The following is a 14,400-nucleotide window of genomic DNA, read 5'->3' on the forward strand; positions in this document are numbered from 1 at the left end:
CAGCAGCCAAAAACCACTCTTCGTGGCATAACAGAAACATCTATGGCCGTCCGGTACAAGCACATACGTGGTAAACAAAAAGATTCCTTAATTATCATGCTAACTAATCCATCTTTTTCAATGCCTCATCCATCGCCTCTCTCCACTTCTGCGCCTTTTTACTAATAGGCAAAATACCCATTGACCTCAAAAGTAAACATATTATACACAGTGCCGTCATCAAATAGCCTATACCTACACCCTTCATCCATGGCGCGGCAACTATGGTCCCGATGCAGCTCAAGATGTTTCGGACAAAGTTGTTAACGGCGACGCTGCCAGAACTACGCTTGCGGACAAATTCTGTGAGCATTGTTGTGCCTAGGGTCTATGTGCGTGGCGTTAGTCTGAAGATTTTTCAGATTACAATGACGGCGCATCTCGAGCGGCAGAGGGAAGAGAGAGTCGCTGGACTTACAAAGTGAAGCATAGATGAAAACCCAAAGACGAAAAGGGAGCTGATAGGTGCCATGTACTGGACCCTAAAATACGTTGTCCATCCAAACCACAGCAGTGAAAACGAATATATGGTATTGGCGACCCAGGCATTCTCTTCATCCGATCCTCTGGTAGGTAAATAAGATTCCCTTGCCCATCATATCGCTCAGTCTTGCGAGCCTCTCTTGCTATGATGGAATCCATCCAGTGACCGCCGACCATTGATGAAACAATATAACCCATACCGGTAGACATATAGGTCAGCCCTATTGTAGTTTGCTTGAAGTTGTACGGGGTTGAGCAAAGCCAGATTCAATGACGATATTAAGGACGTATACAGAACTAAATGCGATAGCGGCGACCAATACTGTAAGAAAGACAGGCGGGAAGCGCAGGAGGAGGAGAACACTCAGAGGCTCGATCAGGTAGTGCTTGAGCGCCGTCGTAAACTCCTTACTCTTGACCTTGGTAGAGTCCCGAGTGGACATGCGCATGAGCTCTTGTGTTATGGCAGGCTCACCCTTACGAGTCAACGTCTCCGGAAGCAGGAAGAAGATAGCCACAATAATGACAAAGCCGTGAATGACCGCGAACCACATGATTGATCGCCAGCCCAACCCCTTCCAATTGGCGGATGTACCTTTGCCGTTCCGTCATCCACCGTAATCCCAAGAACTAACGGCTTTTGTAGATATTCTTGGACATCTTCTCTCCATGGCATAGGAGGCAGTTAAGGATCCAGTCTCCAGCACTCAACCTCGCTGACAGCTTTCGAGGCTAATGTGATAATACAGAGTGTTCTTGTCATAGGGCTGACGACAGAAGGTATCTGATGCTGTCCATCTTGGGAGACCGCCACCCTTTGTAGAAAAACCTCCCACTCTAGTTTCAGTTAGCAGGTTATGTACAAAGAGTTGTGAGCAGGGGACTAGTATCGCCTGAGCTTGGTTTAAAGCCCCATAAGTCATTCATGTGGGATGGAACACGGATGGAACCGCCAATATCAGTTCCCCAGCCCAGTGCTGAGTCATTGAGAGCCAGGAGAGAACCTTCGCCTCCGGAGGAACCACCCGGAGTGTATTCAGGGTTCATTGGGTGCGTGGTTAGGCCCCAAAGCGGATTATCTGTTTCCTCTCCACTGTTGAAAGTTAGCTTATGCCATTGAGGCCAAACTCGCAATGCTTTTCCGTACCAGAATACTCTGTGGCAAGTTGATTTTGGCGATGATTACAGCACCAAGCTGTTTAAGCACCTTCACCAAAACACAGTCCGTGACGGCGGCTTTAAAAGCACGGCCAACGTAGCCCAGTGTCGAATCCAGCCCTTCGAGTCCGAATTGATCCTTTAATGAAACTGGGACACCGTGTAGGGGACCCATCAACCGCCCAAGTTTCTGTTGAAACGCCTCGAGCTCCCTCGCCTGCTGGAGAGCCTCATCGAAGTAGACTTCAGTTAGACAGTTTGTCTAGCATCAGCTCATTAGCAGGGTCTTTCAGCAAGCCATTTTAAGACAGCAGAGGTACTCTCTAATGGGCTTCTTTGGCTCTAATAGGGTAAGTTAGCCAAAGATATTTGCCGTGTTGGTGTTGCGATAGAGCTCTTACTTGGCTATATGAGCAAGTACAACGGCCTCGACAGTAACCTGTCGACCGTCTAGTAGCTTGATCAAGTCTTGGATGTCTTTAGCAGCAGGGATGCGAGGATCAGAAGGCGCATCTGCACCATAGGACTTTGCGAGTTTCTCGTCGCGTATTGCACGCTTCTCAGCGACAATGTCAGTCCAGGGCCGTGGCATCTTACACTCATCCAGTATTCATATGAGTTTCTGATAGCCAAACAGAATATAGCGACAACCATAATCATTTTAGGGGCAAGGGGATACCGGCAGACTTGCGAACGTAATCCTTATGGCCCCATGCGGACTTTCGGTCACCATTCCAAGGCTTGTCATCGCTGGTTCGAGTAGGTATCCCTCGAAGAACACCCATTGGGCATCGGCAGGCTTATTTCCGACACACAAGGCTTCGAAGAGAGGACGGAAACCTGGTTCAATCATATCCAAGGCTTGCATACCATTTGGGCCGAACCCGATACCGGCGCTGCAGCAGCTGTGAGTATGGCTCTCTGGTGATGCATTTAGATAGAATAAGTCTGAGGGCAACTCGCCCGACAACGGAGTACTCCTTTGCTTCTTCGCAGATGGTAAAGGGCACTCCCGTTCTGTGAAGTGCCATTACAAGCGCAAGGCCAGCAACACTGGCGCCTATCATGCATAAGGTTAGGCGATAAGTGCACTGGAAGATTGGTCCCTACGTACCGACAATGGCGACATTGAATTCGTTAGACTGGATTGTCATGTTGTTGGGATGCTGTTATCTATGATGGCGCAATAGATCGAGAGGCTGATTACTCGAGATTGATCCTTATGTCAACAATTAAAGGGATCAAACAGTGAAGCATAAAATAACCTAGCCATTGTAAGACCATGAACGAAGGGGCTATATCTGTTGACTATGACTCCGGGGCGTGCGAAGATGGCCTTCCGGACTGGGCTTCCCGGCCTCTTATCGCGGGATGTGATTGGGTCAAGAGGCCTTATCTCTATCTCCGAGCAGATCCGGAGTTGCCGGCATGCACTCCCTTCTTTGAGACAAGACAAGCTAATGAGCTGGTTACCTCGTACAGTACCTATGTACAGTATATTCGTAGACCCGATAGATAAAAAAAATCGATAAGATAACAAAGCTGCCTGGGCTGTATCTGTTGGTAAATCCTCAGCCACAGCCGACGCCTCCCTCCCCACATTTCATTCTAATTCTTCACCACAACAGCCCCCAACCGAAAATTGCCGCTGTTCCCATTCTCCATTTCCCATCTCCTCCCCATCGCCCGTAGAGAGAGCGCATGGCACCACCATCAGTCGACAACGGCTCAGACACCCCTGCTACCAAACGACGGCGCATTGCTCTAGCATGCAATGCTTGTCGTCTACGCAAATCCAGGTATGCGACAGCTCTCATTGGCCAATTCCTCCCTCTGTAGTCAACTGGTGGGCTCACTGACTCTGGTGCCTGGGCTAGATGCGATGGTACACGTCCGTCATGCTCATCATGTGTTTCTCTTGCCCTGGACTGCCAGTACGAGCCTGGAGACTCGGCTGCCAACGTGATTGTTCGTAAGCAGTACATATCTGATCTGGAATCACGTGTCTACAATGTCGAGCAGGTCGTCCAACGACTCAATTCTTTCTTTGAAGGCCATCTCTCTGCCTGTGCTACTGCTACTACCGGCAATACTGCTGCTGCTGCTCGATATCGCCCACCTCTCAATGCGTCCCCACCAGCACCTTCATCACCAGCTTTAGAAGAGACCAACGATGGTAGCCTCCCGCGTGCAACCGGCCTCGAGGAGCCTCAGGATGAAGATGCGACCACGAATGGAATGGCAATGGCCTTTGTCGAAGAACACACCTCAGCATTTTTTGGTGGCTCCTCCAACGTCAACTTCACCCGTCTTCTTCTCAAGGCCGTGAATCGCATTCGCAATCCTGCGCGGCGACAAGGAGCGACTGTGGACCGACAACATGAACTCAACGAAACTAGCCTTGCCAAAGCCTCCCAGCCCTTCACGAACCCTGTTGCGACATCGCCAGATACAGGCCCTAAAGCAATGACCACTCTTCCGCCAGCAGAAGAGATGGATCGCATGCTTGATGTGTACTTTAAAACCGCCGGCACAGTCTTTCCTTTCATCCATGAAGAATCGATGAGGAAGACGTACACAACATGCAGAGCAAATAATTGGACCAGAGTCCGCAGGACCTTCTTAGGCACCCTCAATGTCATCTTTGCTACAATTGCTAGTGCTGACCGGGATGCAATACCATCAGCTCGGGAACGGCAAAAGAAGTCTAATGTCTTCTTCAAGCGAGCGACAGATCTCTGCGGCGAACTATCAAAGCAAGTCATCAGCATCGAGATTGTCCAGTATCTCGTCCTGGTCGTCATTCATTGTCAGGGTGCTCAACGCTCAGTGCAAGCTTGGAATATTCTTGGGCTTGCCGTTCGCTCAGCCATGGCTTTAGGGCTTCACAGCGCTCAGGCCCGTGAAGGCTTTGATGAATTGCAGGCCGAGTATCGTCGACGAACATGGGTTGTGATTTACTGCATGGACAAGGTCCTAAGTGTTGCTTTTGGGCGGCCAGCTATCATTCCCGATGAGTACATGTTGGACCGGCCAGCATCATTGTCTGAGCTTGCTTTGCCGACACCGGATAGCGCCGGCACAAGTGGTGATATTGCTGGCGATTTTCTGGCTATTTCTTTTCTACTATATCAAATAATGAACGGCTCTCTCAAGCAGCAATACAGCGGGAATATCCACAATGCCGAACCTGAGCCGGATGATATGGTGTCTCTGCAAGCTTCAGGCCAGCTCAGAAAGCAACTCCGCGCATGGTCAGCAGGCCTCCCACCGTACATACGACTATGCGAGTCCAAAGAAAAAATTCTTTCCGAGAACAGCCAAGTAAATCGCCTCAGGGCCATTCTTACACTGAGGTACCACAACATCAATATCTTGATTCACAGACCATTCCTTTGCAGCACCATTCGACACCTTTTTGGCGGCGGCGACCCAGCTTCCGTTGACAACTCCTCCTATCTCATCCAACTTGCGATGGGAGAGGCTCACGAATGCATACGGTCAGCACAACACACCATTGAGCTCGTACATACCATAATTACGGCCGACCCATCAGGGAACAACAACCTCGGAGTGGCCTACTTTACACTGTACTACGGTCAGTCCCACACCATTCTACGAGAATCGTTGACTAACTAAGGCTATGAGCAGTCTTCACAGCCTCATTGGTCATTCTTGGCCGAATACTTTGGGCACAGCATGGTCAGGGTGCTGCAGCCGATGAGACCGCGGTGGCGATCTGCAAAGTACTCCTAGGACAAGTAGAAACCATTTTCCAGATGCTGGATCATGACAACAGTCTGGTCTTTAGCTGTTCAAGGTACATCAACAACATGTTGGAAGTATGCACAGCCCAAGGTACGCGAGGCCATCCCTACCGGATTCCACCCATGGTAGAATAATGAAAGGCTTAACAATACATGCAGAAACAACAGTCCCGGTTCAAAGTGATGAGGCCAAGAACGCATCATCACATCAACCGCCGTCTTCTTTTGCTCCCAAACAGTTGGAAACGATGATGCATCTTGGAATGGGAGATATGGAGATGTTCCAGCTCTATTCATCGGAAATATATGACCCAGCGCTCTTTGAGGGCTTGGATGAGTCGTCAGCCGAGGCAACTACTGCAAGGAACACCGACTGGGAAAATTCGTTTTCCGCCATGTGAAGCAATGTACTTGTACAAATGGGATTGCATGGAGTTCGGCGTTGGTTTCAGTTTTGGCTTTTTCATGCTACACTTCCTGATACTCAAACCTCTCTATCACAAGCGATTAGAATTAATATGATGACAAATCCAATCTAATGTAATTTCCAGAGTCGGATTAGTAAAGCTCAATCCAGCTTTTTGACATTTCACTGCAATTTAAATCAGGCTTTCAATTCATCTACAATAAGTTCAGTAGTCATGAGCGTCTGATCATCCTGGAATCGCCATCCAACCAGTTGGAAACCCGTTGGTCCCTCATCAACGACACTCGCATCATCTGAAGACATTATTAGTACGCAGATAGTACTGGAGATTTAAGTCGGAGTCAACTCACATCCGTCTTTAGAGTCAAGAGTCTGATCGGCCTTACCGAACGGGACGACAATGCTGGGGAACTGGAGTGGCTAGTAAGTAGCTGCTCGCCTTAAGAGGATCAAAGAGAATTGTAAAACATACATCGAGTAAATTTCAAGGCTTCGTGTACATCAGTGGACTAAACTCTCCATGGGTAACAGCCGAACCACGACTGGCCGGGCAAAGCAAGACGTCGATACCAGCCTCGCGCCAGATCTTGGCCCATTCCTCTCGATAGTCATAGATATCGGCACTAATACTAATATTCTCACTATTCTCACGCAAGTCCGCGACAAAGCCCGGGTCCCAGAATTTGCCTGGGTCCATAGCATCCAGGTCCGCTATCGGGCTCTCGCCGCCGTCCTGGAAAATCTTGAACGGTAGGTTCACTTGGTCGAGTGCGAACCAGCGCATGGCGATCTTCATTGCTTTCATTGTCGGCGGAGCCTCGATGACTTTGATCGTATGACCTGCAGCTCTTAGCCGATCAACCGCAGAGGCCATGGTCCTCGCAATAGGCGAGAAGACGGGAAGACGGGAAAATCGGGATCTTGTGATCATACGCCAATAGTCAACTTGTCCTTCCTGGGAGCATCGTGCCATGGTACGGCGAATGCCGTGGAATCGTAGCGCCAAGGCTCAACCTGAATGATAGTCTTCATGAAGAGCGTAAGGTCCTGTGCTGTGCGCGCCATTGGACTAAGGGTTGGCTGAACGACCTGCCATCCCTTCGACGCAAGTTCTGCCTGTTTTGACCACGGTAGACGGTTAACTTCAGGCCGAAATCCGTATACTCCAGTAAAGCGCGCGGGAACTCGAACTGAGCCAGCGATGTCCGGTTTAACACCCATGATGGATCCGCGGAGGCTTAGCTGTGCTGCTTCACCCGCGCCACTGCCACCGGGCGAGAGGCACAGCTTATAAGGGTTCAAGGTACGTCCAAAGACATTGTTGAAACTCTCGCAGACCTACCTAATGACAGGTCAGGTTTTGTGACAGAGAACGCGGGTACTACTTATAAAAATAACCCTAACCCTGTTGAGATACAGACAATCTTCGGAAGTACTTTTATAACCTGCATTGTCGGTCTTTTGCCTTTAAATTAGTCAGAGTCTGTAGAGTAACTAAGGGTTTCACTTACACCATATCCAATACAGGCAGCGGAGTAGCTATTCATGGGTTTCTTGCCTGTCCATGGCGTGTTAAGAGATTGGGAAGTGTTAAAGCTAAGGTTCTTGACAGGGGGCTGTGCATATGGGATTCCGAGGAAGCAGTCTTGATTATATGAGTTTGAAGGAGTCCCTATGTATGTGCCATTCTTGACATTAACTTTGGGTGGCCTTTCAAGCAAGGGAGGTTTCGACACAGCTCCTGTAATAAGAGCCAAAAGCATACCAAGAGTAGAATGTTTCATGATGAGATGTTTCTTTTTACAGAGATTATACGAGGTGGCGTATTGCTTGAAATGCTGAGGAACGATTGTAGACCATTTCTGGATCTCGTTAACCTTATATAGATAGCATAACTCATTACCTGCAGGATTTAATTGCATCTTTATTAGGGAAGCCTGTAAATAGCAACTTCTTACTACTGATTCTCGATTTGACTAAAAAGCTTAGCCCAAGCCAGGAAGCTTGGCTGATCTTTTCCCAGCCTGGAGAAAGTTTCGACGCTACAGAAGGACGCTTGGGCTGCACGTCCCCGCCACTTACCTCATTAAGTCCGTCGGGCCCGTAGATTTCCTTTAGTCCTAGCCGGTGGTAAGACGTCAAGGCTATGTCCAAGACCCGTAAACCACCATGGTATCTCGTGCCTCCTTAATAACTTACTCTTACTCTTGGCCTACACTGCTGCCCACTGGCAATTAAACTTCGAAGCTTTTACCCATATAGGGAAGATTTCTCCTAAGAACCAGAGTACCATCTTCATCTAGACACCAGATCTCCAATTGAGCCATGGGGTACACCGGAAAACCATCAACAGCTTGCCTTCCATGCCGACAGAAGCGAAGAAAAGTAACAGTCTTCCGTTGCTGTTTCCCCCTACTCACATGACTACTGGGGCTGACATGTGTCTGTTAGTGTGATCATGCCATGCCTGGATGTTCGCAATGCTTGCGCCAAAAGATCCAATGTCCTGGCTATGAGACAGACTGGGACCTGCGATTCAGAGATGAGACAATCTTCTTGACTACAGGAACTAGCAAAAGGAAGGCTAATCAAGCAGCAAAACGTTCAACGCCGTCACCACCAAACTTTCCAAGTCGAGCTATCAACATACCAACTGCTGATACAGCTTTATCGTACTTTATGGTCTCATACATAGATAGTACAGTCTATGGGAGCTACCTGCCCCAACTATATACAGAGGCTGTTTTGCAAAAACCTGGCCAAGACGCCTTTGTCACGACAATACGAGCTGCATCAATGGCGGCTCTAGCCAAACGCCATCAGAGTCGAGAGACTTTAGGAATGGCGCTGAAGGAGTTCTCTGCGGCGCTAGCACAAACCAATGCTTGCCTTGCGGACCCCAGCACGGCAACACTGAATGCCACTCTGGGCGCAGTGCTTACCATGGGTCTCTTCGAATCAATTGTCTCCACTGGCAAAGAGAACATCGGTAACGGGACAGCTCATACTCTTGGGACTATTGCATTGTTACGTCTACGAGGACTTGAACAATTCAGCGATCTTCTTGGTCGGCGCATGTGTATCCATGCTGCCTACAACATCCGCGTCAGCTGCATTAACCGCGCTGTTGAGGTTCCTAAGGATCTCATTAAACTGGAGGAAGACTTTTACAAGGCGTTTAATTTCCCCAAGGCTGTTCGAGACCATTACTCCATCATGAATAGAACCTGCAGTATCAAGGCCGACTTGAAAAACGGGCTGACTCCTGAACTCATCTGCCGAGCTCTGGAAACCGAGCACGACGCAGACCTGTTCATCCAAGGGTTTAGCCCACCAACAAGGACGGCACAAGAGGGCTCACGCAGCACATCTCCACCAACTCCTCGTCAACCTCTGACTAACAGTGTTATGCTTCACAGCGCAACGGGCGCTCCACCTTTGGCAATGATGGCTCGGTGGTTATTCGGAATGTCAATGCTTCGATTGGTACTGAATGAGATTGTTTGGAGCGGTACTCCAATGTACGACGGCCACCCTGAGATCCTGCAGAGAATGTACCAGGTCAGCGGTGGACTTCATGGAAAAGCCGTTAGTGAGCACTTTCAGTCACATCTAGCGGCATATGCTGTAGGGAAGATCAGTCAAATCTCCAGACAAGTTCTCGCTTTTGCACCCAGGTTCCTGAATGAAGAGGATCTGGTTCCTCACTTTACCAAAATGGCTCGCTGCATAGTTCTACCTCTGGCATTTATTCAGAGTAGCCCTTGCTGTCCGCCGGACATTTATCAAGAAGCCAAGGACCTACTTATGAGATTCGAAAGCGACATTGAATTATCGCAAGGCCAATTTGCAGCAACTGTGCTTTACACCTCAAGGCTAGCAGGGGAGTGGTAAGTCGATCCCTGTTCAGTATGTTAATTCTCTTCTAACACGTTGCTGTATAGGCTTCCCTTACACCATATGATATAGAGTATCTCGAGGACTAAAGCTAAAGAATGGTGTTATATTCTTAGATGTAATAGTCAGAGTAGTCGCTATATAGTCTCTTTTATATTCTGCTTCTAATATTAATCATAAAGTAAATAGAAAATGCATTCTAGTACTATTTATAAATTGCATATTATCCTAATATTAAACGCCATTCTAGATACATAAGATAACAATATTATCGCCTATACATGTAGTTGGGCTCACTACTTGATAATAGCCTTTGTCTCCCCGTATATTGTTCGCCATAGCTTAAAGAGTATGCATCCACTTCCATATGCCCTTTTTGATCTCCCGGAAATGGGTCAGAAGTCGCAAAAGGCTGCATTGACGTCAATCCGGTATTTGATATAGTCAACGTTCCCCCATCCACTGCCAAGACCTTCTTCCGGCCCATGGGCAACAGGGTTATCTCTGGAGCTTTCTTGACATATCCTGGGTTTGCTTCGTTCATTTCTGAGGTAGTATGAATCAGGTTCCCCAGAAGAGTGCTAGACCAGTGTCCATCGGCAGAATACATAAGGCCTATCCAGATAACTGCAGCAAGTACTAAAGCCAAGCAGGTTAAAAAGAGCTGCAAGCTAGACATAGCTACCATGAGCTTATCAACGCTAAGTTCCACAAGTGACGGGTCGATGCTGACGCTGTAAGCTCTAGCAGTCAATAATGCCTCAATTGCTCCAGAGTGATCCCGCAGCCAAGTCAGGGACTTTTCGTCAAGTGACTGAGCACTAATGTTTGATCGAGCAGCACCTAAACCACGCGTGATCATTACAGCAGCTGTATCAACTTGACCAAAGAAGCCATGTTTAACATCTGGAGCTTTGGAACTAGTGCAATCAGTCTGCGTGACCTTTCCACCGAATGCTTCGTTCTGGAAATTGGATCTTTCACATTTCTCAAAAGGCTCTGGGGCCTCAAGAAGTGTTTCCGATCGAATGAGTGTGATCTTTGTGGTGGTAATGCTGATGAGAGAATACATGCTGGCGTTATTGACTTGCGGCGTATAATAACCCCAGTTCTTTTGAAGAGCGGACTTATTGTTGTTATCAGCTGTGTTTGCACCAAACTGGTAACTGACACCCTGATCCTGAGCCCCCATTATGTCGTAGATAATACGGCCCATGAGAGGGTTGGCTTCTTTCGTACTGTCTTGGTCGGTGCTGGTGCTCCAGGTCCGGTTGACGAAGTCAGCGACTTCATATTGCCCAAACGGAATACCGGGATTGGTCACCATTGTCGCCTTAAAAGTGGACTGAAAAAAGGTGTGGCGTCTTGTTTCTTTGGTTACAGTAAATACTTGATTCATGAAGGCTGAGCCTCCACCTGTGCCCAGTGAGACCCAAATGTTGTCGACCCTGTTAGGCCTGATGTATCGTGAATCCATGTCTTCGTCAGTCGCATCGTTCCAATGAACCTCGGGCAGTCCTGTTACCCCTTCAATAATGCTCTGTGCTTCGGCATTATTAAATGTGCAATTCCAAACAGCAGACCCTTCATTAAACAAGATGCATGAACTAAACAAAGTCATATTCATAGTATCAGTATAAGGCATCATCGCGTTGGTGTCCGGGGAAACTGAGAAGCCATCACCATCTAACCAGATACGAGCACCGATACCAAGCCCTTTTCGTGTCGGCGCTACCACTTCGGGTGTTCCATGGCTGTTGTCCACTTTCCCTGTTAAACTGTAGTTGAGACCCGGATTGAATAGTTCAGCACCAATGATTTGTGGGAGCTTTCCCCGGTGCTTCGAAGTTCAGTCGGATCTAGGGCCAGTTGTATGATGTAAGGAGGGTTCTCGTTTCTTTGGCGTTGGTCAGCAGCGACGGTCGTGTTTGTTGCCTGGAAGATGTAGCCTGGTGAATCCAAAGCCCAAAGAAGTGTGCCATAGAGGGATGAAGTAATGCTAAGAAGGCTAAATAGTAGAACGACTAGCCCACCGCGCGAAAGGCCCCGGGAGGAGATAAAGAGTGATTGCTGGATGTAATCTTCTGTAAACATAAGATATGCTGTGAATTGGTTTGATCGTGCAGCAATAAGCGAGAAAAGCTTAAAAATAAATATGCCCATAAGCAACTCCGCGCATTTAAAGATAAAAGATTTAAGGGCACTGTGATACAACGGTATCGATGACTTAACAAATCCCGAAGTTGATTCAATCATCTTGAATAACGCAATAGTGTATGTTAATGAGTCAAAGGACAAAGAGGGGTGAGGCCTCCTCTCTAAATCTCTGGCGCCAATAATACAGTTTTGAATAAGAGTTGAGCAATATTCTTATACAGGCTTGCAGCAACTGGCGCGTAGACTGGAATGAACTCTCTCTGATTGGCGCGTCTTGTGAGATTGCGTAGATCACTGCTTTATCGGGCTAGTCTAGCCTTTTAGCTGTGGTGGAAAAATCAAGAATAGGTTGAAAGAGGGGTCCTTCTGCGGAAGGTTTCCGTGATTGTCTTCCGTTTTATATATTTACTATTACACTACCTTGCTTTTATTACTCTCTCCAAACCTTATTACTAAAATGCTAGGGACCTAACGTTAAAATGACATCCAAGGCCATTGCTTATAACTATGTTAAACCTTTTTCACCTTTAATATCTTACAAGCAGGAGTTATATAAACATCAGCTATATAAAAAGGACAGTAGGGTAGCCAATGAGAGAAACCTGCTTTTAGGCCATAGTAGAGACGCCTACTATTAACTTTCCCTCTAGTAAAGTAATTTAATAATATATTTAAACCAGCTAATTAAATATAAATTAATAAAGCTATTAGCAGTTGTCTTCCATTCTGTATTACCATATCAATATTAAAAGAGGCCCATAACATTCAGACAGCAAATTGAGTGGACCAGTCTTGACCACATTCGGTACTAGCTTCGCTTATAAATTGAATTTGCAACCCAGCGTGTAGATATAAGGCACAAATGATGTACACAAGATGGGACGCCGCCATCAATAGTATGCATCAATCAATTCCGCGATTTACAATACATATCATACCTCGGCACTGAGCGATTCGGAGTCAGTGGCCAAGCTTATGAATCTCGATTGCAAACTGACTGATTCATTTTCCATCGGGAGAGGAGCTGGAGTTGGTATTGTTGGGTGCAGCTTTTCACCGCAGTGACGCAAGTGTCTAACTAACAGGAGAGACAGCATAAAAATGGACCGACCCCGCTAACTGGAACACTCTTGTCTCCGCTGCTCCGAGAGAAGCATAAACCTGAATCATGACACAAACGAAACACCTTCAAACGCTCCTGCAACCCCGTGAGAATACTCCACTGGCATGGAAGACTCTGGATAAATGGCTCCCTCCTTTGTTGAACGACAGCGACTGGTGGTGGAAGACTCTCGGCCCACAACTCAACACCCTCCTCACAGAAGCGGACTATGATTTGAACGAGCAGTACGAAGCTCTACTGTTGTTGTACCGATGGGTCGTTCCGGAAATGGGACCCAGGCCACGGTCAAGCATAGCACCCTGGAAGAGCTTCATGACTGATGACCACTCTCCCATTGAGTATAGCTGGAAATGGAACTCTGGAAGCAAGAAGCCCGACATTAGATACGCCATTGAGCTCGTCAGTCCCTTAGCTGGAAGTAAGCAAGATCCATTCAATCAAATCCCGACGCGGAATCTTGTTTACAACCTTGCCAAAACTATTCCCGAACTCGATCTAACCTGGTTTGAACATTTCTGGGATGAGTTGCTAGGTCCTGGGTCTCCAACCACGTCCACCTCTGGAATTTCGACAAAGGGTTCAACTATTTTTGCGGCCTTGGAAATGCTGCACGATCACTTGTCTATCAAAGTATATTTCATACCAGTTGAGACACCAGAGCTCAGTGCGTGGCACCAGATAAGACATGCGATTGAAACCTCAGGATGTCAAAATCTCGAGGCTTTGAACCATGTGGAAGCATATCTCTCTAAACACGACGACGGAAGACGACTTCGACCCTTCATGCTGGCAATAGACTGTGTCGAACCCGGTGCTTCACGGCTCAAGATATACGCAAGGTCCAACCAAACTTCTTTCCGCTTTGTCCGAGACGTTATGACTGTTGGTGGACTTCGCACCGGTTTGGATAAATCTCTAGAGAGGTTTGCCGATTTGTGGAAACGTGCACTTGGTCTCGACCCTGATACATCACCTGAAGACGAGCTACCCAACGTGGATCATCTGACTTCTGGGGCGGTATTCAACTTTGACGTCGCACCGAAATCTTCTATTCCCGACGTCAAGGCGTATATACCAGTTCGACACTACACCAATAACGATCTTCAAGCTGCACTTGGGCTTGTCGGGTATCTTGAAGACCACGGTCATGGGTATTACTCGCAATCGTATCTTCGTGCATTGGATGTGTTGGCGCCGCCTGGTCAGCTTGACCAAGCCACTGGGGTTCAGACCTACTTCGCAGTTGCGTGTCAGGGCGATGACCTGTCCCTCACTTCATACTTGAATCCTCAATTTTATGCAGCATTTCGAGAACCCGAAAGTACATAGATCATAGTAATTTAATTCCA

The 14,400-nt window shown here is 47.7% G+C and overlaps 7 protein-coding genes across 7 annotated transcripts; 2 read left to right on the plus strand and 5 right to left on the minus strand.

Annotated features, from left to right (window-relative positions):
* Nucleotides 1–743: 743 nt before the first annotated feature.
* On the minus strand, nt 744–1,076 carry FOBCDRAFT_279709 (uncharacterized protein; the record flags this gene model as incomplete). The annotated part of the gene is made up of 1 exon (XM_054706954.2): nt 744–1,076. One exon carries the CDS (start codon nt 1,074–1,076, stop codon nt 744–746), a length of 333 nt encoding a protein of 110 aa, XP_054562929.2.
* A 131-nt stretch (nt 1,077–1,207) lies between these two features.
* On the minus strand, nt 1,208–1,942 carry FOBCDRAFT_144161 (amidase signature domain-containing protein; the record flags this gene model as incomplete). Its single annotated transcript, XM_059608176.1, has 3 exons — nt 1,208–1,320; nt 1,386–1,629; nt 1,670–1,942. Coding segments are annotated over 3 exons (630 nt in total), but the record flags the coding sequence as incomplete, so codon positions are not given.
* A 275-nt stretch (nt 1,943–2,217) lies between these two features.
* On the minus strand, nt 2,218–2,834 carry FOBCDRAFT_323293 (uncharacterized protein; the record flags this gene model as incomplete). Its single annotated transcript, XM_054706955.2, has 3 exons — nt 2,218–2,430; nt 2,551–2,740; nt 2,795–2,834. 3 exons carry the CDS (start codon nt 2,832–2,834, stop codon nt 2,337–2,339), a joined length of 324 nt encoding a protein of 107 aa, XP_054562930.1. The 3' UTR covers nt 2,218–2,336.
* A 482-nt stretch (nt 2,835–3,316) lies between these two features.
* On the plus strand, nt 3,317–6,054 carry FOBCDRAFT_232038 (fungal-specific transcription factor domain-containing protein). The gene is made up of 4 exons (XM_054706956.2): nt 3,317–3,479; nt 3,558–5,278; nt 5,332–5,538; nt 5,607–6,054. The coding sequence occupies exons 1-4, from the start codon at nt 3,382–3,384 to the stop codon at nt 5,846–5,848; spliced, it is 2,268 nt and encodes a 755-aa protein (XP_054562931.1). The 5' UTR covers nt 3,317–3,381; the 3' UTR covers nt 5,849–6,054.
* FOBCDRAFT_206812 (amidase signature domain-containing protein) lies at nt 6,052–7,658 on the minus strand (the record flags this gene model as incomplete). Its single annotated transcript, XM_054706957.2, has 5 exons — nt 6,052–6,167; nt 6,225–6,277; nt 6,375–6,829; nt 6,889–7,212; nt 7,386–7,658. The coding sequence occupies 5 exons, from the start codon at nt 7,656–7,658 to the stop codon at nt 6,052–6,054; spliced, it is 1,221 nt and encodes a 406-aa protein (XP_054562932.2).
* A 2,001-nt stretch (nt 7,659–9,659) lies between these two features.
* On the minus strand, nt 9,660–12,027 carry FOBCDRAFT_298917 (uncharacterized protein; the record flags this gene model as incomplete). Its single annotated transcript, XM_054706959.2, has 3 exons — nt 9,660–9,730; nt 10,069–11,611; nt 11,692–12,027. 3 exons carry the CDS (start codon nt 12,025–12,027, stop codon nt 9,660–9,662), a joined length of 1,950 nt encoding a protein of 649 aa, XP_054562934.2.
* Nucleotides 12,028–13,096: 1,069 nt separating this feature from the next.
* On the plus strand, nt 13,097–14,380 carry FOBCDRAFT_190280 (aromatic prenyltransferase; the record flags this gene model as incomplete). Its single annotated transcript, XM_031190760.2, has 1 exon — nt 13,097–14,380. The coding sequence occupies one exon, from the start codon at nt 13,097–13,099 to the stop codon at nt 14,378–14,380; it is 1,284 nt and encodes a 427-aa protein (XP_031034745.2).
* Nucleotides 14,381–14,400: the final 20 nt, after the last annotated feature.

This window comes from Fusarium oxysporum, chromosome IX (assembly GCF_013085055.1).
Source record: "Fusarium oxysporum Fo47 chromosome IX, complete sequence".
NCBI lineage: Eukaryota > Fungi > Ascomycota > Sordariomycetes > Hypocreales > Nectriaceae > Fusarium > Fusarium oxysporum.

Bases quoted from the DNA above. Each gene is read 5' to 3' on its own strand.
- FOBCDRAFT_232038 (XM_054706956.2), top strand. From the start codon at position 3,382: ATGGCACCACCATCAGTCGACAACGGCTCAGACACCCCTGCTACCAAA. The intron at 3,480-3,557 runs GTATGCGACAGC...TGCCTGGGCTAG, and splicing joins TGTCGTCTACGCAAATCCAG to ATGCGATGGTACACGTCCGT. The intron at 5,279-5,331 runs GTCAGTCCCACA...GGCTATGAGCAG, and splicing joins CTACTTTACACTGTACTACG to TCTTCACAGCCTCATTGGTC.